Source organism: Zonotrichia albicollis, chromosome 6 (assembly GCF_047830755.1).
Source record: "Zonotrichia albicollis isolate bZonAlb1 chromosome 6, bZonAlb1.hap1, whole genome shotgun sequence".
Classification (NCBI taxonomy): domain Eukaryota; kingdom Metazoa; phylum Chordata; class Aves; order Passeriformes; family Passerellidae; genus Zonotrichia; species Zonotrichia albicollis.
In genome coordinates, this window is record NC_133824.1 from 7527873 (window position 1) to 7547910 (window position 20038).

The 20038-nt window shown below is 35.8% G+C and overlaps 1 protein-coding gene across 4 annotated transcripts in view; it reads right to left on the minus strand.

Moving 5' to 3' along the window:
- Positions 1 to 622: 622 nt before the first annotated feature.
- Positions 623 to 20038, minus strand: part of PAPOLA (poly(A) polymerase alpha) — a 44108-nt gene continuing 24692 nt past the window's right edge. The window contains exons 13-22 of one of the 4 annotated variants that reach the window (XM_074542388.1): positions 17415 to 17468; positions 16535 to 16654; positions 14967 to 15076; positions 12231 to 12352; positions 11063 to 11205; positions 9650 to 9747; positions 6975 to 7195; positions 6536 to 6598; positions 4865 to 4939; positions 623 to 2791 (exon numbers count right to left, since the gene is read on the minus strand). In XM_074542388.1, the coding sequence (XP_074398489.1) occupies positions 2696 to 2791; positions 4865 to 4939; positions 6536 to 6598; positions 6975 to 7195; positions 9650 to 9747; positions 11063 to 11205; positions 12231 to 12352; positions 14967 to 15076; positions 16535 to 16654; positions 17415 to 17468 (1102 nt within the window). In that variant the 3' untranslated portion in view covers positions 623 to 2695. Of the gene's footprint in view, positions 2792 to 4864; positions 4940 to 6535; positions 6602 to 6974; positions 7196 to 9649; positions 9751 to 11062; positions 11206 to 12230; positions 12353 to 14966; positions 15077 to 16534; positions 16655 to 17414; positions 17469 to 20038 lie in introns of all 4 variants that reach the window. The other 3 variants (XM_074542386.1, XM_074542387.1, XM_074542385.1) reach the window with 3 other exon arrangements.

The following is a 20038-nucleotide window of genomic DNA, read 5'->3' on the forward strand; positions in this document are numbered from 1 at the left end:
TTAAAGAAATTTTAGTCAAAAGTAGACTACTTATTGAAGTTACTCACATCAAGCATTTGGAGGATTGGGCTCATGCTGATACAAAGATCAATCAAGTGATGCACAGCTACCTGCAATTTTTACTTTTATTTCAGGACATGCTTAAACTACTTAAGAAGAAGAGAAATAGTGCCATCTGCTGACATAAGGAATAGGCACTTGTAAGAAAAGCCTGAGGTGCCAAAACTCTGACAGCCAATGTTTTTAAAAAATGAAGCTCAAACATTTGCTGAAAATAGCGTACCCCCAAATTGTTTAGGCACGTGTTTCTTCTAGTTTTGTCCACTTTTAAGAATTTAGGATGAAGAGATAGAATGGATGTCCTTAAATGTTTTGTGCTTTTGTCGACTCTGCCCCCACCAAAACACTGCACAATCCACAAACTTTCCCTTTAATAGCTAGAACCCAACATCCTTGAGTGTTATTTCCACTTCCTATTGCAAACATAAATGAATGCTCTCTAAATAAGCATTATCTACTCTATTTCCTTTAGGCCACACCATATTTTGCAGAAAATTTAAGAGCTAAGTAAGAATTAAGAAAGTAAAACTAATTTAGTACAGTCAGAAAAATTGGACAACCATGGGATTGTGCTGTTTTTTATTGTGTTTTCAATGGAGAAATACATCATCTGTTTACAAAATAGCTCTTGAAAAATACAAGGAGTACAGATACTATAAAACAAAGCAAACTCCAGTCATGAGACACTACGTACATCATGCGAAAGCAACAGTCTGATCTCCAGGTTATGAAAACTAGAATTAAAAAGTCACTATACAGAAAGGTTCCAAGTTTCCAGCTTGGCAAAACTTGGGTGCAGTTACATGAAACGTTTAATAAAATGAAAAAGATTTTCTGATGTGTAAACAAAATGACAAGACTAAATTTGTGCCTGGCAATTTCGATCTAAACTCCATAGCTACACAAAATACACAGACAGCTTGTACACTTCAACTGTTAAGATATAACCTTCTTTGGGGGGTGGACGACAGCAGGCTGCACAGGGCAAGGAAAAGAGAAATATTGTATACTAGACATCTTAGACAAATGGCAAAAAAAAAAAAAAAAACCTTCAGTTACTGCACAGCCTAAGTAAAAGATAAGCTACACTCTGACTTTGGAGAATTAATTTAGAAGGATAAGGGGAAGAGTGTAAGTAATTTAACTTGTAACATGAAAGATGCATGTGCAATAGGATGGAGCACAATGGGAGAAGGAGTTCATAAAACATGCTAATCAAAGTATGGGAAGTATGATTTGACATCCCACATATTTCAGACTTAAGTAATAGTAACATGAAGTTTGTTATCTACATCTGGTATTACTGTTGGTATCCCTCATGTTCCTCAAATACTGTTCTTTGCCATGAGAGCTTCAGTTCTTTCAAAAGAAAAAGCTGTTACTTTTTTGATAGGACTACAAGAACAAAAGATAGGAGTAAGAGAGCTTACTAGATGTCAAGTGCTTACTAGAAATATGATTTTTAAAAATTTGGTGTTGTTCAGTATGTAAAACTACTTGTGATGAACTATCTAAAAATAAAAAGGTTAAAATTTTTAGGGAAAAATCTTTTTGCCTTTATTTAAAATTTTTAGCTTTTTAATGCATACGGGACCTTTATGGAGTGTACAAAAATCATATTTAGTGATTCAAAGGCCATCAAGACAGGTGGTGTATTTCACAGGCACACAATATTTACCTAAACACTTTAGTCATGGGACAAATTCTGAATTTGTGCCTAGAGGCCCACAGGGTATTACAACTAGGTAAGGGGCAGGGGGGAACCCAAATGAGTACATGGCTTGTTTTCATTTTGTATAAATAACTATTGTTCTATATGGTGCATACAGGCAGAAAAAATAATTTGAAAAAAAAAACCCCAACAGTAAATGCAAAATATTTTCCCAAGAAATAAAGGGATAAAAAAAGGGAATAAGGAGTTCATTTAGCTCAAAAGAAAGTTTATTTACTATTTGATTGCTGATTTGTATGCACCTTAAAACAATCCTATAAATAAAAGTAGACCACATCTTAATCATGTCCCACCAATACCAAAACTTCCCAATTACTTCCTCAACTTACGTCTTATGACCCCAAGATTTGACATTACATTTTAAAGACTTACTGCTCTTGATGGCAGTTGAACTAACTATACTATACACTTGGCTTTCAATGTATAGTATATCATAGAATGTCATCCAATTTGCAAATTACTACTATTGAAGAGACTCTTCAATAAAATGAAATTTCATCAGCTAAAGATCTAAAATTAGTCATACTCCAATAAAAAAGTACATAAAAGTGCATTTAAGGGATTCTTATGCCAGTTTTATCTCAATTTTGAAACAATGCATCAAACAAATTCAATCAATGTCAAATATGGCTACAAATAGTGTTCATGTTTTTAAAGGCAGTAATCCTTCGAAATATTTAATGTAACTGTTGCTAACACATTAATTGTACTCCTGGCTTCACATACTAACCTGGACTTCCAATCAAGCGGCGACTTTAGTCCAGAAAGGGAAGTGCACAACATATACCTAAATCCATTTGCGATTATGTTCTAGTCTTGCACCCTCCGTTCTCCTTTTTTTCTAGCATTAGAAGACAACAGGTTGAGTTGGCAGATACTGTTTATGGACCCCTGAGGTGGTTTTTACCGGTTCAATCTCAATTTTATTGAATTCTTGATAACAGGAATAGGATTTGCAGGAAGAGCAGGGATATCTGAAAGGTCTGTACTGGGTGTTTTCTGAAAAGAAAAGAAGTTTGGTTGTATTTTAACTTTGTAAATATAAAAAGAAAAATATTGTAGTAACTGGCATTAACTTTCAAAACAAAGATATTTTAAAAATTTTTAGGAATATATGAAGATAATTACAGATTATAAAGAGAGAAGCAGGTATTTCCTTTGCCTACAGAGTCTTTAATAAAGAAAATTTCTATATAATCTTTGTGTGCTTTTATTTTTTTGACAACTGCAAGAAATTAGCAAGTGCTGTAGATAAAGCTGGGCCTACTAATAACCTGTAAAAAAGTAAAACATCCACATAATAATGATGCTTGATCAGTAACATCAACTATCTGATCCACATGTTTAGTATTTGAAAACATCTCTTAACAATTCATTGTTAAGTCTCTGCGCCCTTCCTGATGAGTGATGAAAAACAGTTCCCAATCCAATGTGTGTGTCGTCATACATTATAGACTGTTGAAAAACTCTACAGTCAAATGTCTAATTTTTCATATTGGTTCAGATTTACATGACAAAAAAGTTATGAACTCTAAAAAGGTACTGTATTAATGTGTTAAGAATTTCATCCTGACAATAATCTCAACATTTTTTTCTCACCTGTAAGACTTAAATGCCATTCAGAAAAATTGTATCTAAAACAAACTAAAGGAAAAGACAGAAACACACCCAAGATTCAATGAGATTCATTTATTTCTCACTTGCTGTACATGCCTCTAAGGTTGGGGTGGTTTGCTTTTTTTCTTTTAAGTATTTTCACTTCCACTGTGGCACATTATTTGCCATCCCAATAACGCAGTTATTACGCAATACTTCACATCATTTATCATAAAATGTTTCCTTACACTATAAATGTTCAAAGTTTATATAAGGTACCTTTGATACATGAGAAAGCTGTATTAAAATGACTACTCTTAATCGCTGTTTTATTAAAAATAAATCACTCACGCTAACACTGACTGATGTGTTTGCACACAAAGCAGCAGGGACCCAGGACAAAATAGCTCTGGGCTTCACATCACCCCTGCCCCAAGTAACCTTCTGGTTGGTGCTGATCTGCAGTTTGACATGTTTCTATTTTCTGCAACATGGGCAGTGTTTTAAACAAACCAACAAGAACACTGAGAAATGACAGAGGAGGCTCACCATCCTTTGTAGTTTCCAGATTACTTTTGCTAAAGTAACAACCATACAATCTGTAAAAAAGCTACAAAGCTTTATGTAATCCCCCACAATAACAGAAAAAATAAAATTGGTATACTTACTAAATGATCTAAAAAATTCCCCAAAGCAGTTTAGGAAGTCCATGTAGCATCTACAGTTTTGCTATCTTTATTCACAGTTCAAAATGTCCAGTAAGAAATACAATTATTACTATTGCAACAATTTCTATTTTCAACCAACACATTCAACTACACATACTTCAATGATTCAAGAGTGCATAAAGTGCTTGATAGTGATACTTTAATCAGCAGAGCACTAAGAGAAGTTTAAAAATAATAGTAAGAAACAGAGGTGCTCTTTAAAAGTTGTTACAATACTAGAAACAAAAACTTAAGTGAATGGTACAGAATTTTTACTGTTTTGCAAAGGACTTTACACTGCTAACACCAGCTGGCTGAGCAGTGACAAACTTACAACTTGTCTCTCATACCACATATCAGAATCTGAAGATACATTTCAGACATCCTCAACCTCTACCTCGAGATCTTTGAGCAGCAGCTATTTAGAGCATTTGTTTCCTTGTTAGAAAGGATTATTCTGTGATGTGCAAAGCACAAAGGAATAAACTGAGCCCCTTACTTTGAAGGCACAATTCAGAAGAGCGAATCCAGCCTCGGTCAGTTTGTATGGCAAGCCATACATGTTTAGCTACAATGCACATTCAATAAGACCAATGACTATCTAAAACAAAAATTGTGACAGTAACAACAAGTAGCTTACCATAAAATGGATTTCTATTTAAAATTATACATTTATTTTTAACATCTGGACTCATTTCAGTTTCAATTCTTTCACCACAGATTAGCACATAAATACATTACATGGCAGCATTGCTTTCATAAACAGTACCTGAGGAGCTTGAAGAGAAGTTGTCTGAAGAGTTTCTGTTTGAGAATTAACATTCACTTCTGTCTCAACTTGCTCCTGAAAAAAAAACCAGAAGCATCACCACACTTACATCACTTCCAGTGAGCTACTTATATACAACACCCAGCACTCCAGAATGATTTACATTGTGCACATTCAGCAAAAGAAAAATGCAACCATTGATGCTTGCTGCATTGACACCCTTCCTTTTAGGAAGGAATCACCACACTGGAGAATGTTTCACTTATTAGGGATTTGACATCAACACAAGCTATATCACTTATCAGCTGTCACTTGTTTAACCAATTAACACCTTTTATACAGAATCCTATAGCAAAACATTACACGTCATTCACCTCACTAAAGACAAAAAGTGTATTATCAAGGAGGATCATGTGAAAAGCTACAGAATTTGTTTAAAAATTCAACAGCTTTTCCACAGCTTTTGCCATTCTGCCAGTAAAGTTTTCCTGCTGCTAATGGGTTGAATCAGCTTTCTGAATGAATAGGTGAGTGTCAGAGACTGATTTGCAGGTAAAACAGTGGGACTACAGGACTAAAGCAGGACAATGGCACATTCTCATTTTAATAAAAACAGTCTGCTAGCTCAAAGTGTACCATGAACACACCCTAAAAAAGGAATGCATTTCAATGGATGAAAACCTGTGTTTATGTTAATTTAAGAAATATAATTCCAACATAAATATTAAGGACAAAGACTTAGAGGAGACTGCCAATAAAAACTAACAGGATTACCTATGTCGTTTATAATTATCTGTATCCAGTGGATCTATTTTTGAAGTGAGGATTAAGTGCTTACATGGATTTCTGCCCTCACCTATCTTAACTTCAGAGACATTGCAAGGTGACTGCCTAACAAGATACAATTCCTTGCTTATGGCCATTGAAGCTATAAACCAAAGAACTTACATTTAACTTTAAGGATAAGCGTAACTTCCAGAGTATTCCAGAGACAACAGAATGTGCCCCATAAATACTGCAAAATTCCAACTGGAGAGCTGCTATCATAAGGCTAAGAAGAGTCTGTCACCCTTTCTGTTCACCACTAAGGTAGAAAAATGTTCTGCAAATTACAAGATACTGGAGAGGCACACTGAATCTCCTAAGTTCCCAAACAGTATGCTGTAACTTCACACAATAACTTCACTTGCACAGAAGATTTACTTACTATCACTTGAAATTTCTTTATCTAAAAAGTGAACAAGGTGCCTGGCTTTAGGATGCTCAGCCCAACATGCAAACTCCAAACAGAATACATAGGACAACTGTTCTTCCACTAATTAACATACATCAGGTTTGGGATGCAGGAAAAGCATGGCATATTGACACATTCTTGATCTAATATAACAAGCTGAAATATAAATATCATGACTAATTTTTTCACCATGCTTAATATCATGTACTGACCAGCAAAGAAATGACAATCCTATGTGTTTAGGGATTCGGACTCAACTTAGCATGCCAGCAGGCAATGGACTCCATCAATACTGATATGAACATTAAAAAATAAGATATCATTTTGAAATCTTTACTGGAGAGTCTAGATATAGACACACTCTTAGTCATTCCTAGAGAGAAACAGTAATTTTCCCAAATAATATATACAAAATTATACAGCCTAGGCATATATACCTTAGTTTCCATTTTTTCATGTTCATTCAAATCTATACAGCTAGTATCTTCACTTATTTCATCCTGCTGAAAAGCAAACACAGAAACTATTACAAATCATAAAATTGTATTTTAAAAAAAATCAACAAGAAAATAAGGTCAAAGTGTTTAAAAGGACAGAATTAGTTGTAAGACTTAGCATATTACAGGCTTACCAAAATAATTACTTTTAAGATAAGAATCTAGATTCTAAGCATTTCTGCTAATGCAGTACATGTGTCATGTGATGAATACCAACAAAATAAAAATACTAACACCTTGGCAAGCTGAAAACATCAAGCAGCAATGCAATCAGAATAAGAAATTTCTGAAACCTGGAATACGAGAATCAGCCCTCTGGGTGAAACGAATATTCAAAGTTTTGAACATTGCTATGGTACGATCTGAAAATCTCAAATACCTCTTCAATTTTAATTTTCTTAGGAGACTCTTCTTTATGGGGAGAAGATGTCCTTTTCACTGCTGCGACAGGGCTAGGCATTTTTGTTGCAACATTTCCTGAACTTCTTGGTGATGGATTTAATAGATACGCTGAGGGAACAATTCTAGAGATGGTAGGCTTTGGTGGTGGAGAAATGGCTGGTTGTGTGGCAGTTTGAGGAATGCTTTCATTTGAAGTACCTATGGACAAACAATTTAAAGACCTTCAACAAGAGGAATTGACACAATCATTTCAGTTCAATCACTGGTATTTTTGGTCTCTAATCAAAACCCCTGACATCAAGCAGGCATCAAGGAAGTGGTACAGTTAGTGGTGTAGCATCATGTTTGGAACAGCAGGTGTGCGTACACTGCACAGTGTAGTTTCAAGCTCATTCTTGAGCTTGAGTGCCCCCTGAGCAAGTTCACTGGTGACACCAGGCTGTGTGGTGCAGCTGACACACTGGAGGGACAGGATGCCATCCAGAGGCACCTGGACAGGCTGGACAAGTGGGTCAATGCAAACCTCTTGAAGTTCAATACAGTGAGTACAAGGTCCTGTGGCTGGGTTGTGGCAAACCCAGGCACCCCCACAGGCTGGGCAGAGAAGGGACTGAGACAAAGTCCCTGAGGACAAAGACTTGAGGGCCATGATTGATGAAAAACTCAACATGAGCTGGCCAATGTGCTCACAGCCCAGACAGCCAAGCGTGCCCTGGGCTGCAGCCAAAGGGCTCTGGGCAGTAGGTTGAGGGAGGGGACCTTTCCCCTCTACCCTGCTCTTGTGAGACCCCACCTGGAGTGCTGTGTACAGTTCTGGTGTCCCCAATAGGAGAAGGACATGGAACTGTTGGAGCAAGTCCAGAGGAGGCTGTGAAGTTGATAAGAGGACTGGAGCACCTCCCCTCCAAAGAGAGGCTGAGAAAATTGGGGCTGGTCAGCCTGAAGAAAAGAAGGCTGCATGGAGAACTCACAGCAACCTTCCAGTACCAGAAGGGGGCCTACAGGGAAGCCAAAGAGGGGTTCTTAGTCAGGAACTGTAGTGATGGGACCAAGAGCAGTGGGCACAAACTGAAAGAGGGGAAATCTGGGTTAGGTATTAGAAGAAATTCTTTAGTGTGAGGTACTGAGACACTGGAACAGGCTGTCCAAGGAGGTTTTGGATGCCCTGACCCCAGCAGTGTCCAAAGCCAGGTCAGGTAAGGCCTTGTACAAACTGGTCTAGTGGGAAGTGTCCCTGCCCATGACAGGAGGAGTCGGGGTTAGATGATCTTTTAGGTCCATTCCAAGCCCTTAACACATGATTCTGAGAAAGAATTCCTGTACCAGACATAGGGTAGCCATGGCAATGACACTCTGCTTAGCCTAATTAACCCTGCTTAAGACAGAGCTCTGTATAATACAGCTGTAGTATTTGTGGTACCTAAGGAAATTCTACTGCTTCTGTACTCATATATATGCATTGCCAAGACTGCATTAAATCAAATCCAAGAGCAATCTGACACTCCCTTTTTCACTCAAAAATTAACTTTATCACTTCTCAGGCTTAGCTTATCTAGTGACAAATATGAAGTCATCACAGAGCATCAAATAAAGAATTTATATTATATACATCCTTTTGAAAAATGCTCCATATGACAAAGCTCTATCTCATCAATTGCCTACCTCAAACCCATAAGCGCACATAGGGAGATGCTCCAGGATGAGAAAAAATACACTGAGGAAATTTTTCATTAACAACTATCAGGTGATTAACATTTTGATTAACCAAAATATAAGAATGAACAACTTCTGATATGCTTCCAAATCCAAAAACCAGTCACGCCATTTAAGCTCCATTTAGTGCTCATGGACAAACTAACTCACATTGATGCACCTGTGACACGATAAAAACCAGAGAGAAGTAAGACTAAACCATGCCACACGTCAAGAGTGAATGAGAGATTTCATTTTGAAAGGCTAACCAGTCGCTCCCCTTTTCCATCTATTTCTGACTTGCTCCTTGTACACTAAAGCACCATCAAAAAAGAAGAGTAGCTGATTCTAAGAAAATATTTTCACCAGATGCTTTTATTCTTTGACTTCAGAGTGAAATTTTAAAATTTTTAAGTAAAGTGTACTTTTTCTTGCAGAAAACAGAGGATAAAGTCAGCACATGCAGTGGGAATATCCGAACAGACATCAGTAAGGAACAGGTGTTTCTGCTTACATCTGAGTCTTTTGCATTCCTAGAATCAAATTCATGAAGCACAAGGAGCGGGAACATGGGAGGACAGACTACATACAGACAGTACAGAACCACCTTGAGTTTAACTACAAAATGAATTTAAAATAAATATAAAAATTGTTCTTCCAGCTTTAGATAATTTTTTCTTCATTTAGCTAACCAAACTACAGACCTACATTAGGTCATTGGAACACTATCGCTATTGTGCATAGCAAATATAAATCTCTAAGAATTAAAGAATTAAATGTCACAGCAAATATTTCTCTGATTTTTTGAATGCTTAAGAAATTATTGAACTATGTGTATGAAGAAGAACACATTACAGCATGTGTTATGCAAAGTCTAGAAGACTCAAGCTGGAAGAAAAACTGCCTTATAAACATTTCCAAAAATTCAATAGAAACAATATGCTACGCCATTTTCCTTACCCCCTGAGCTTTCACTGGAATTTATTTGTGGCACAGTGACTTCAGAAGCCTGTGTGTTGGTCACAGATGCTGCTGTTACAGCTGGCGCAGGACTGCTTCTGCTAAAAAGAGAAAAATTATGAAATGCTGAAGACATTAGTAAAGCTATGGTGTTATATGATCTGCCTTTCATCACATTATGTGTGACCAGTAACCACAGCTAGTATTTTACCTACGTTACAGAGCAGAACTTATGCCAGTAAAAAGGTAAAAGTAAGCCTTGGCAATCTACTACCAAACACAAGCAATGGAAGCTCTTTCAAATATTGAATTTAAATCACTCAATGACAGTTTTGAGACCAGAAAAAGGCTGTATTTAAAAGACAGGCAAAAATTCAGGCAGTGTCCACCCATATAATGAGCATGGGAAAACACAACAACTATTTACTGAAGGATGAAACAAAACCAGTGTAGAAGAAGCAGAATAAAAAGTTTGGTTTTAATTTACACACACTGTTACAATGATAATTTCAGTCTAAAATCATCCCAAACAAAGGCCTAGGGCTTCAAGTGACCAATCACAAAAATGACCCCTTTTCCATCATCCAGAAACTGGGAAGCAGTGTGTGTCTAAAATCAGCCAAAGGCAATTTCCACTTCACTTGTGACATCCTAGGTAAGACAGATTTATTTCAGTAGCACAGATAGTGGTATCAACTACTGTTAACCGTTTACCAAGGAAGACTAACTGAAAGAACTTCGGTCAAAAGGACCAAATCAAGTATTTCATCCTATACAACATCCTATAATAGATGACTAATACTGCTGGTCTGTAGGAGATTGATGATAACTTCTATGTGTATCAAAGAGACAAACATGGGACCCTTGAAAGAAGAGAGTACACTCACTTATTGCAGTAAACTGGAGTTAAGGTATGAAAAGACTTAATACAGAAAATTAGTATTAAGATAACTTTAACATGTACACCTTGAAACTAGTGGGAAATTATGGTCCTAAGCTTAATTTGCACAGGTATCATCAGTAACAGCAGGAGCACTACTTATTTCCCAGACAGAAAATCTAAACTTCTCTATTGTCTCACACTTGGAGCCAAAACTCACAAAATACTTCCTCACCCTCACAATTATCTGCTCACTACTTCTCACAACCTCCTACTGCAGGCCCCAAGTTTTTCTATTATCATTTTCTTCTAAGCATTTTTACCCAAATTTATAATTCCTCATCTCAAGTCCAGCACCATTGCTCCCTATCCCCCAAATTTTGCTATAGTGCTCGAACTGCAATAAGAGTATTTACAATCTCCATCAATTTGGAACATTCCCACAGTGGTATCACATGTGTACAGCATTTGCCATGTGTTTAACACAAGTAATTCAGAAAGAGAACAGCAACAAGCCTGAAAGTCTTCATTACCCCTGAGAACTTCCAGAACTGTTCAACGGACTTGTCTTCATAGCACTGGTAGGCGAAGGCACAGACGTGCTGTTATCACTGTCCATAGACAAGTCTAGGCTGCTGTCATTCAGAGCTGTCAACCTGATCCCTTCTGTTGAATGCTGCAAGCCACAAGGCAAAGGAAAATTCTGTTAGTCTAATTAAAAGTTTAAAAATCAACAGAAATTTAAGTTGTTTTAAAATGCAAACTTAAATGGACAGTTTTCAAATCCTTTTACATGTAAATAATCCACTATCCTCTCACTACAAGCATTGACATTTTCACTTTCACAACTCTGGTGCAGATTTGTCTGAATCAATCACATTCAAAAAGAAACTGTTACTGTACTTAATGATTATAATTTTCAGCTTTATTTCAAATTTCTTTGGTTTTATGGACTTCAAAATACTTTCATTAACTTTAAAGTAAGTGATGTACATCAAAACAAACTGATGTACATAAAAAGAATTTAAAGAGGATTTGAATTTAGTCCATGGAGAAGAAAAACCCTTTTCTGACATAGTCCTACTACTTTAAGTGACATATTACTTAATACTTACATTGTTCTCTGAAATAGATCTACACTTGGTTTCAATAAAGACTTCCTAGCCCTTAAAACAGCATTCAATATAAAACAGCTATAGAAATAAAGCATGTTATTCAGCTATACTTAAAACACAATATGTAGCAGTGGTTTAGCTATTGAAAAATCCAAGCAAACCTGTATTGCTCTCAGATCAAGCTAATACAAAGCAGTAGAGATTTTGAAATATACTGAACTGTTCAATTCAAAGTTTCACCCCTTCTTACTGACTCAACTGAAATTTAACAATAATCCAACACAGCACCTTAATTAAAAACTAATGCTACCATTCTGATATGGCCACAGGTAAACTACCCAGCCAGACAAGATACTATCCACATTGTTGATGCTCTGAGAAATGTAGTATTATACTCAGTGCACCTAATAATACTGCTACACTCAAATGAGATCATTTGCAGGTAAAATTAAGATCTCAAAATGTGATTTTAATTCTTTGATTAGTAAACCTAAACATCTACATAAACATAAATTAGTAAACCAAAAAAATAAAAAATTTGAGAGCAATAGTATTTTTATTGCTCTCATATATTTGAAAAGTTTACCTTTTTCTTTTTCTGAAGCACATGATTAGGTAGCAGTTGGTGAAGTTGCTTACGTTTCACATGCCTTGCAGCAATCTTCATATCCATCTCAAACATCTTGCTGTTTATTGCTTGCCTATAAACTACAATTAGAATAACATTAAGACATACTGAAGCATTTTGTGAAGTCCACTTACTTGCCCAGGCATAAACCATTTGCATTTCAGAGCACTTATTACCCTCAAGAACAAGAATAATGTTTCCTTGTTCTGGAGGAAGAAAGGGAAACTGCCTAGCATGCCAGCACTGATAGTACAAACACAAACATTAGTTTGGAAACAGGTGACCTGTTTTTCAAGAAAAATGTCTTGCAAGCACACAGTTCTCTGTATTTCCAATAAGTTTTAACTGGAAGAGCTCAGAAGCAAACTCTTTATGTCATCTCAAAGAGATTAAAGATGGAAACAAAATTTTCTCATAAGAATTACAGCACTTACATAAAATTATTTTCTTTGCAGGTGATTTTATTTATGCAGCTCCTGCAACAAATGGGTTTTAATTCAGGAGTTAAGTGCTCATTTGCCACCTAATGTATTAAAATTACTCTGGCAACTCACACATCACTACATTTTTATACAGAAGTAATTTATGTTTAGATTTTTTCTGTTTTCTTGAGTTTTTTTGTTGCTCTGGTTTTTGTTTTGTTTCTTTTTTTTTAATTTTGTATGGTCATTTTGGCAGTTTTATTTGGTTGGTATTTGTTTCTTTTAATTTTGTCTAGTATGACAAGTTATTTCTCTTCACCTCAGAACATGTGCTTCTGGTAAGTCACCATGGTAAGCACTAAGTACAAGAACTGCACTGGAACCCAGGATGCTGGGCTCAAGTAAAATGAGAAGTTCTTCTTCCACACTCACTGTCTCCACAACATTGAACCAAAGCTGGGGCAGATGTATGAATACAAAACGGTTCTGTAGCTCTTAAATACAAAAAATTCAAGCGGTATCTCCCTGATTCACCGTCTATTCTACAAACATTAAGGAATCTCACTGAATAGGCTGTGAACAGGTAATTAAAAAGGTGTTAAGACAGAGGCACACAAAGAGCTGAATGAATACTGAGTATTAAAGCAAGTACTGCACTACTTCTTCGTATTGAAGAAGCTCATAAAGCCTCTCTGTAAAAAACTACAGTGGTAACAGCTAAGGTATAGGCATGCTCAATGGAACCAGACATTGTTAAAGCATTCCATATTCCTGACATTAGGTCTTATCAAAGTTTCCATACAACAAAAACCTGGATCACTCTTCATGTCTCTCTTCCTCCCCTTGCTCCCACTAAAAAACAAGCTATTCTTTAATTCCATCCTGGAAAATAGTTAGTTACTTCTGATAAAATCTTAGGATCTAAAAACCCACAACACACAAACATAAATTGTTTACTAGACTGTTACTTCTGGAAGCATATTCACAAACCCTCTGCATCACAGTTTGTAAGGATCTTGATGAAATGCTACACCACTTATAAGTGCATCTATTTAGACAAACTTCAGGAATATAGTGCAAATAAATCACATCAAAAATCCTAAATGCAAGTTTTAGTCTTTTCATACTAAAAATCTCACAGCAGTATATTACCGAAATATCCGTTTACAAGCAATGAAAGACCTGAGAAACTAACTTCTCAATTCCTTCACTCCTTCAAAGCAGGAGCCAAGGGATTATCTTTTCTACGTTCTCAGAAATTAGAATGATGTTCCTATAGTTGCTATTATTCACCTTCATCACTAATAATTACAATAAATATTTCAACTCTCAAGAAAGATATGCCCCTCTGCAGCTATATATGACAAAAAACAACGTTGAAATCTTGGTATGATTTATAAATATGCCTACATATTTATTGCAATCACAGGTGTGAGGTGGAAGGGGGACGAAGGTGTTCAATTCCCTCGCTTCCTCACACTGGGTCTTAGAAATTCAGAGACCATGGCTGCACAAGGTAACACTTGAACCTACTCCTTTAGCTCTGTAAACACAGAATATTTGAGCCTCAACTGTTGCTTGTTAAACAATAAAAACCACAAAAAACCCCCAACCTGTAAATTTATTAGCTAAATATGTCAAAGCTACTGTTCCTGACACTCTGGTGTCACACTCCCCAGCTGCTACCAATTCTTTGCTTACAAAATTTCCTAAGTGTACTAAGTTATTTTAGTGAATTAAAATGTGAACATCAGGAAGTCAAAAAGCTCTCTTCCCCTGAGTGTCAGACATGAAAGTAAAGATTACTGAATCAATTATCTAGTATGAAACACCATGGAATAAAAGACATTTTTGTTATTCCACTGATAAATTTAGTTTCACCAAGCAACAAAAATATTTAAACTATGCTCAAAATTTTTGAGGTTAAGCTTGCTAGCTTGTGTATGATAACTAATTCATCTGTTTAATAAAGATTACAAAATAGTGTACCACACTTTTAGTGAGATCTGCAAGATGTATGTATAATTTTTATCACTTTTAAATGAGAACAAACTGAAAGTGATTAGTCTAAATCCTAACTTGACTTAGGAACATTTAAACTCATTGAAAGTGTGTTTCATGAAATAAAACCTTCAACTCCTCAGCTGAAACCCTCTGTGTAGATACAATTCTACTATTGCTACGAGCATTATGAATAAAGACTCGATTTTGAGCACAGTCAGTAACTTCAAAAAGTTTATTAATATCAGAACACCTAGAAAGCAAAACTCACCTGTGTCTGTAAAAGACTGAATGTCGTAGGTAAGATCAACACTTAAATTTTCTGAGTTTTCAGTTTTCTTAAACACCAACCCAATCACCCACATTGTACGGTATTCCTCCCTGGAAAAATTTATAAAAAACAGTCATGTAATACTGACAGAATTAAACAGCTAAATAAGTTATTTGCTGCAATAGACAACAGTTGTACTTTCTAGCTCTAGTATCAATAGTTAACTGGACATAGAAAGGCAAAACTCAAGTTGTGTAACAATATTTCTTTTTCACTCACAAATAAGTCATTAAACACTTCACATCTACCCCCAGCAAATGAACTTATATCATCAGTAGATTACTCCATTCAACTGTGTTCCCATATAGATCCTCTCATGTAGCTCCTAGCATGAGAATAACCAGATCTCAACTAGACATAGCAACTATAAAGGCACTGAAAGTAATTAGAATCTATTACCCAATAAAGCAACTTCCATTTTGCAACTTAAACGGGTCTTCAATGCTCAAATCTCTCAGCTGTAACTGACCACAAACTGCAGGTTTCAGTTAAAACCCTCCCTTTGACAGCTCCCCTTTACATGGGATGGTGAAAGAATGAATGTCCTTTGTATATCCGGTAAAGATAACCTTTGCTGGAGGTATTCCCTGAATCAAGTCCTCTGAAATAAGAGCTAATTGGAGCCTCTGATTATGCAGGCAGTTGTAGCTATATCCACTCATTAAACTGGTGCTGAGGAGGTGCTGCCTGCTTTCATCCAGTTTTACTAGGAACACGTGTAACAATTATATAACCTCTTAAAAAAAAAGCAGCCCTATACTGTACTTGAAGCAGTTTGTGTGGAAAAGGCCCTGTGAAAGAGTAACAAGGCTTTTCACATATCCCAGTAAAGACAAATTCCTCCCCCACTCTCACACTTCACATAAAAATATGATTCCAAGCAAATTAATTACAATGCTATCTTGAAAAAAAGTCTTAAAAGAATTTTCCTCCCCCACACACCTGCAACTGCTGTTTTGAGTGGAGGAGGAAGGAGTCAAACAACATTTAAAATCCTCAACGATCTGAAGCACTTAATACTATCTCCTGTTTCCACAACCTGACAAATTCTAACCACAGCCATTATGATTTCAATGATCTTCATCCCAATTGCTAAATTTTATAACATTAAATGAACTCAGTTACTCAAGAGCTCTCTTGTACAGTGCCTGATGTTCTCCCAGATTCTCAGTGCTTCCTCACAATTAAAACAGCATCAACTAAGTAGTAGTAACTTATACAGGTTGGCGTGAAATTATGCAATCAATACAGTTATTAACAAAAATATTTTCCCCTTATTTTCTGATTTAGAGACATTCTTATACACAATTAAAGAGTACCTAATTTAAATAACACCTATTCTAAATATTACTTAAGAAGAGCTGAGCATCATTTGTTTGCCTTTAGGTGCTGTCATTAAAAATTAATCCTTGTAAGATTCTATTAAAATGTCCGTTTATTTATTAATGAAATTGTGTTTTAGTTAAGTTAGTTTCTCCCTACTAAATGAAGAAAATAGTTTTGCTTACTTGTCAGGATTCTCCTTGGGTGCTGGGAATGACTGTGGATTCACATGAGCCAGTGTAATGAATTCGTTCTTCTCCAGGTTTCCAACTAGAATACGGATTTTTGATTCCACCAAGCCCACCCTGTATAAATGTCATTTATTAGCAAGATCTCATTAACAGGAAATAATAGAAGTATCCAACATCACATATCAGGATAAAATCCTCAACATTCTCCTTATAGTAATACTTGAGACCACTAATGAATTAGTGCACGTCAGATTAATTCAGATCAATAATTTCAGTTAAGGCATTACAAAAGCTGACAAGGGAAGCTTAAGAATGCCCTGCAGCTCTCTCTGCGGCCTGATTTCACAAATGGAATTAAATACAAGACATTACACATCGAGTAAAAGGCAGTTAGAAAGGACAACCACATATTTATCCAATATTCTTTTGGCTTCAGATCACGAATTTTAGAGGTAAAGAAATTCTCAATACTTGCCAATCTTAGAATTTCACTAATAAAAGAGCAGAAACATGGGAAAGGGTAATTTTTGTTTTGAGAAACACCATTTCACGTGACTGAAAACATACCTCCTCACACTGCTTATTAAAAAAAGTGCACAAAGCATTTGTAAAGTAAATCTGAGACTCCTGTTAAGGAAAAATTCAAGCAACAGCCTTCACTCCCCAGTTTTTTATTTTTACTGGGTTTTTTTTTCGGAACTCTACAGTCTTCATGCATTTAATTTTGAAACACTGACGCTCCACTTTCATTCATTAAGATGACACCTGATACACTAGATACTCCCTTGTCCAAGGTTGACTGGGGGAGGTTCTGCTTTTGCTTTTGGGGGGAGGTTGGGTGGTTTTTTTTGTTTAAATCTCAAGGATTACTCACCATTCTAGTCGCTGCTTTTCTGTCGGTGCACTTGCTAGGAGTACAATATAATGCCTTTGGAGATAAAGACAATATGCTATTCTATAGATATTTCTAAAACTAGACATTCAAACCTTAATATTAAAACTTTGCAGTAAACTCTACATTGTAAAATACAGATTATTCACTTAAGTATATACCTTACATGAAATTAAGCATTGTTAGGTAGGAAAAGGGGCTATGTCACACGTGTATGACTAACAGACTTCAAAATATTTTGGAGTTTAGGGCCATTTGCAATTCCACTGTAATGCCTTAAATAAGAGGTTAGGAATGTAGCACTAGTTGAAATATTTTAACACCTGATGAGATCAGAGATTAAACTATAACAAATCAAGAGAAAAATTGGTGACAACTACCTTTACATGTCTGCTGTCCTAGTTGCAACATTATTTCTGAATGAGAAGAGTGATTAGCACAAATGCATTTGCTAAAAATCCAAAGTAACACTTTGAAATGTGGTTTAAAAATTTCTATCTGCATTTTGGAATTCTATGAAGGCACTTATCTGAAATTTCATAAGGAATGCTTCCTCTGATGATAATTCTTAAACTCAGAATTATTTTCCAGGATATTCAGTGTATAACCACTGTAAGCAGATTTCAAAGAGACAGTACACAAAACAAGAACAGTATTTTAAACAAAGAAATTCAAGGACAGCAGAATGGGTAAAGATAACTTTTAGCTTGAGTTCCTAATAAGGGCACTGAGGCAATCTCACATGCTTACAGGAAGGTTTTTCAGAAGCTCAGCTGGGAAGTTTTTAACATCCTAAGTCATCCAGTGCTGCACTACTCTATACAGATATGGCATATTTAGGTACTTTCAACCAAGATTTAAACAGAAGTAACACAAGAGACCAGTCCCTAGCATATAGCTCATGGAGAGGAAAGCAAGGTCAATGGCGCTGGAAAACGATGCTACAGAGTTCTCTGGTACCACAGGCCTTCAAGTCACAACAGCAAATCCAAATCAACAGATCAAATTAGCAGCTACTTGTTTCTCTACTTATTTTAAGGTGGCAAGAGCCAAAATCCTGCTACATAGTACAATCCTCTGATTTCAGTCAGGGGATGTCAATGAAACAAGGGAACTGCAAGGGAGAAATTTGGAGAAACATCTTCCCTGCTCTGAACAACACAGAGATAAAATAACCTTTTCATTTTGCATTTTGGCAGTATTAACTGCTTCACAGGAAAATTTTCACATGGAAAAAGATAATAAGAGACCTGGAATTCTGTATAATTACTAATGTTGGCTTATTCTAAGGAACACTACACTTTCAGAAAGATTCCTACACCACACACATCGCACACCTGCAGAATGTTTCATTAAGTAGACATGACAATGTTTAAGCTTTTTGATATTTTTAACCACATCTGAATAGAAAAAGACAATTCAAACCTGCAAATATTTGAAGAAATCGGTTTCCCAGTTACTTACTAAAAGCATCCCTGTGAAACAAACTTCTGAAGAACGACATAAAAAGAAAGTAATTTGGCTATGTCTAAAAGCCTCAGCTAGCTGGTAAATACTGAGAAAAAAACCCTAAGCCTTAGTTATGAAAAAAATAAGTGACTGCTAACTATTTTTCTTCAGGTAGTGTTTGCTGAAAAAGACCCAATTTCTTCTCACCTACCAGCTGTTAGTGCTGAGAGGGAATTATTTTCTAGAAATTTCCTACTACCATTTTCAATACAATTAAATAAGTTGTATTAAAAATGAAGATACCCTTAGTTTTAAGAGTCCAAGGTCTCACTACTAAATTTTGCTAAGAGAAGGTTTTCTTGATCAGTGCCTCATTCATAGTTTTATCACAAAGCATATGTGTAATTCAGAAGTGTCTATCACTTCATTTTAAAGAAAAAACGGTCTTAGCTTAAGCTTCTGCCTCTCAATGGTGTCTTTTAGATTCTGGGTATTATTCTGAAATGTATCAGTCTGGGGTTTTGTTTGTTTGGGGGCTGGGATGTTTCCTCACTGTCTTCCATTCATAATTAGTTTCATAAAAATAATCTGATGTAGATAGTATACAATTATAATACATCATTAATACACCTTTCTAAAAAATAGCCCAAATTAGAGTCATATTACTTTCTGGAGGAAAAAAAAAAAAAAAAAACCCAAAAAACAAAAAATACCAACTGAGAACACCTGAACATGCAATTTCAATTTTTCTTTATTACTTGTCTGGGAATTACACTTTTATTCAGTACTTTACAGTCCTATGAAGCCAAGAATTTAGGTGACCTTTTTAAAAGGTATATTTATATTCTTATTTAGCAGAATTCTCTTAACAACATAGAAAGAATATGCTAGAGCTCTTTACATGAGTGCTACTTCTCTCAAAATCCTGCTCTCTTGGTCTTAAGCTATAAGGATTTCACTCTCATGCAACACTTCAAACTCATATCCATTTGAAATTTTTGTCATTTTCCTATAAAACACCCTATCTACACGTTCTTCGTTGTTGCCTTTCCCTTCTAAAAATTTAAATCTACGTGAAGGGCAGACACTACATGTTGCAATTCCCTAACTCCAAGTAATTGCTGACATTTAAAAAGAAAAGAATAAGTAACTAAAAG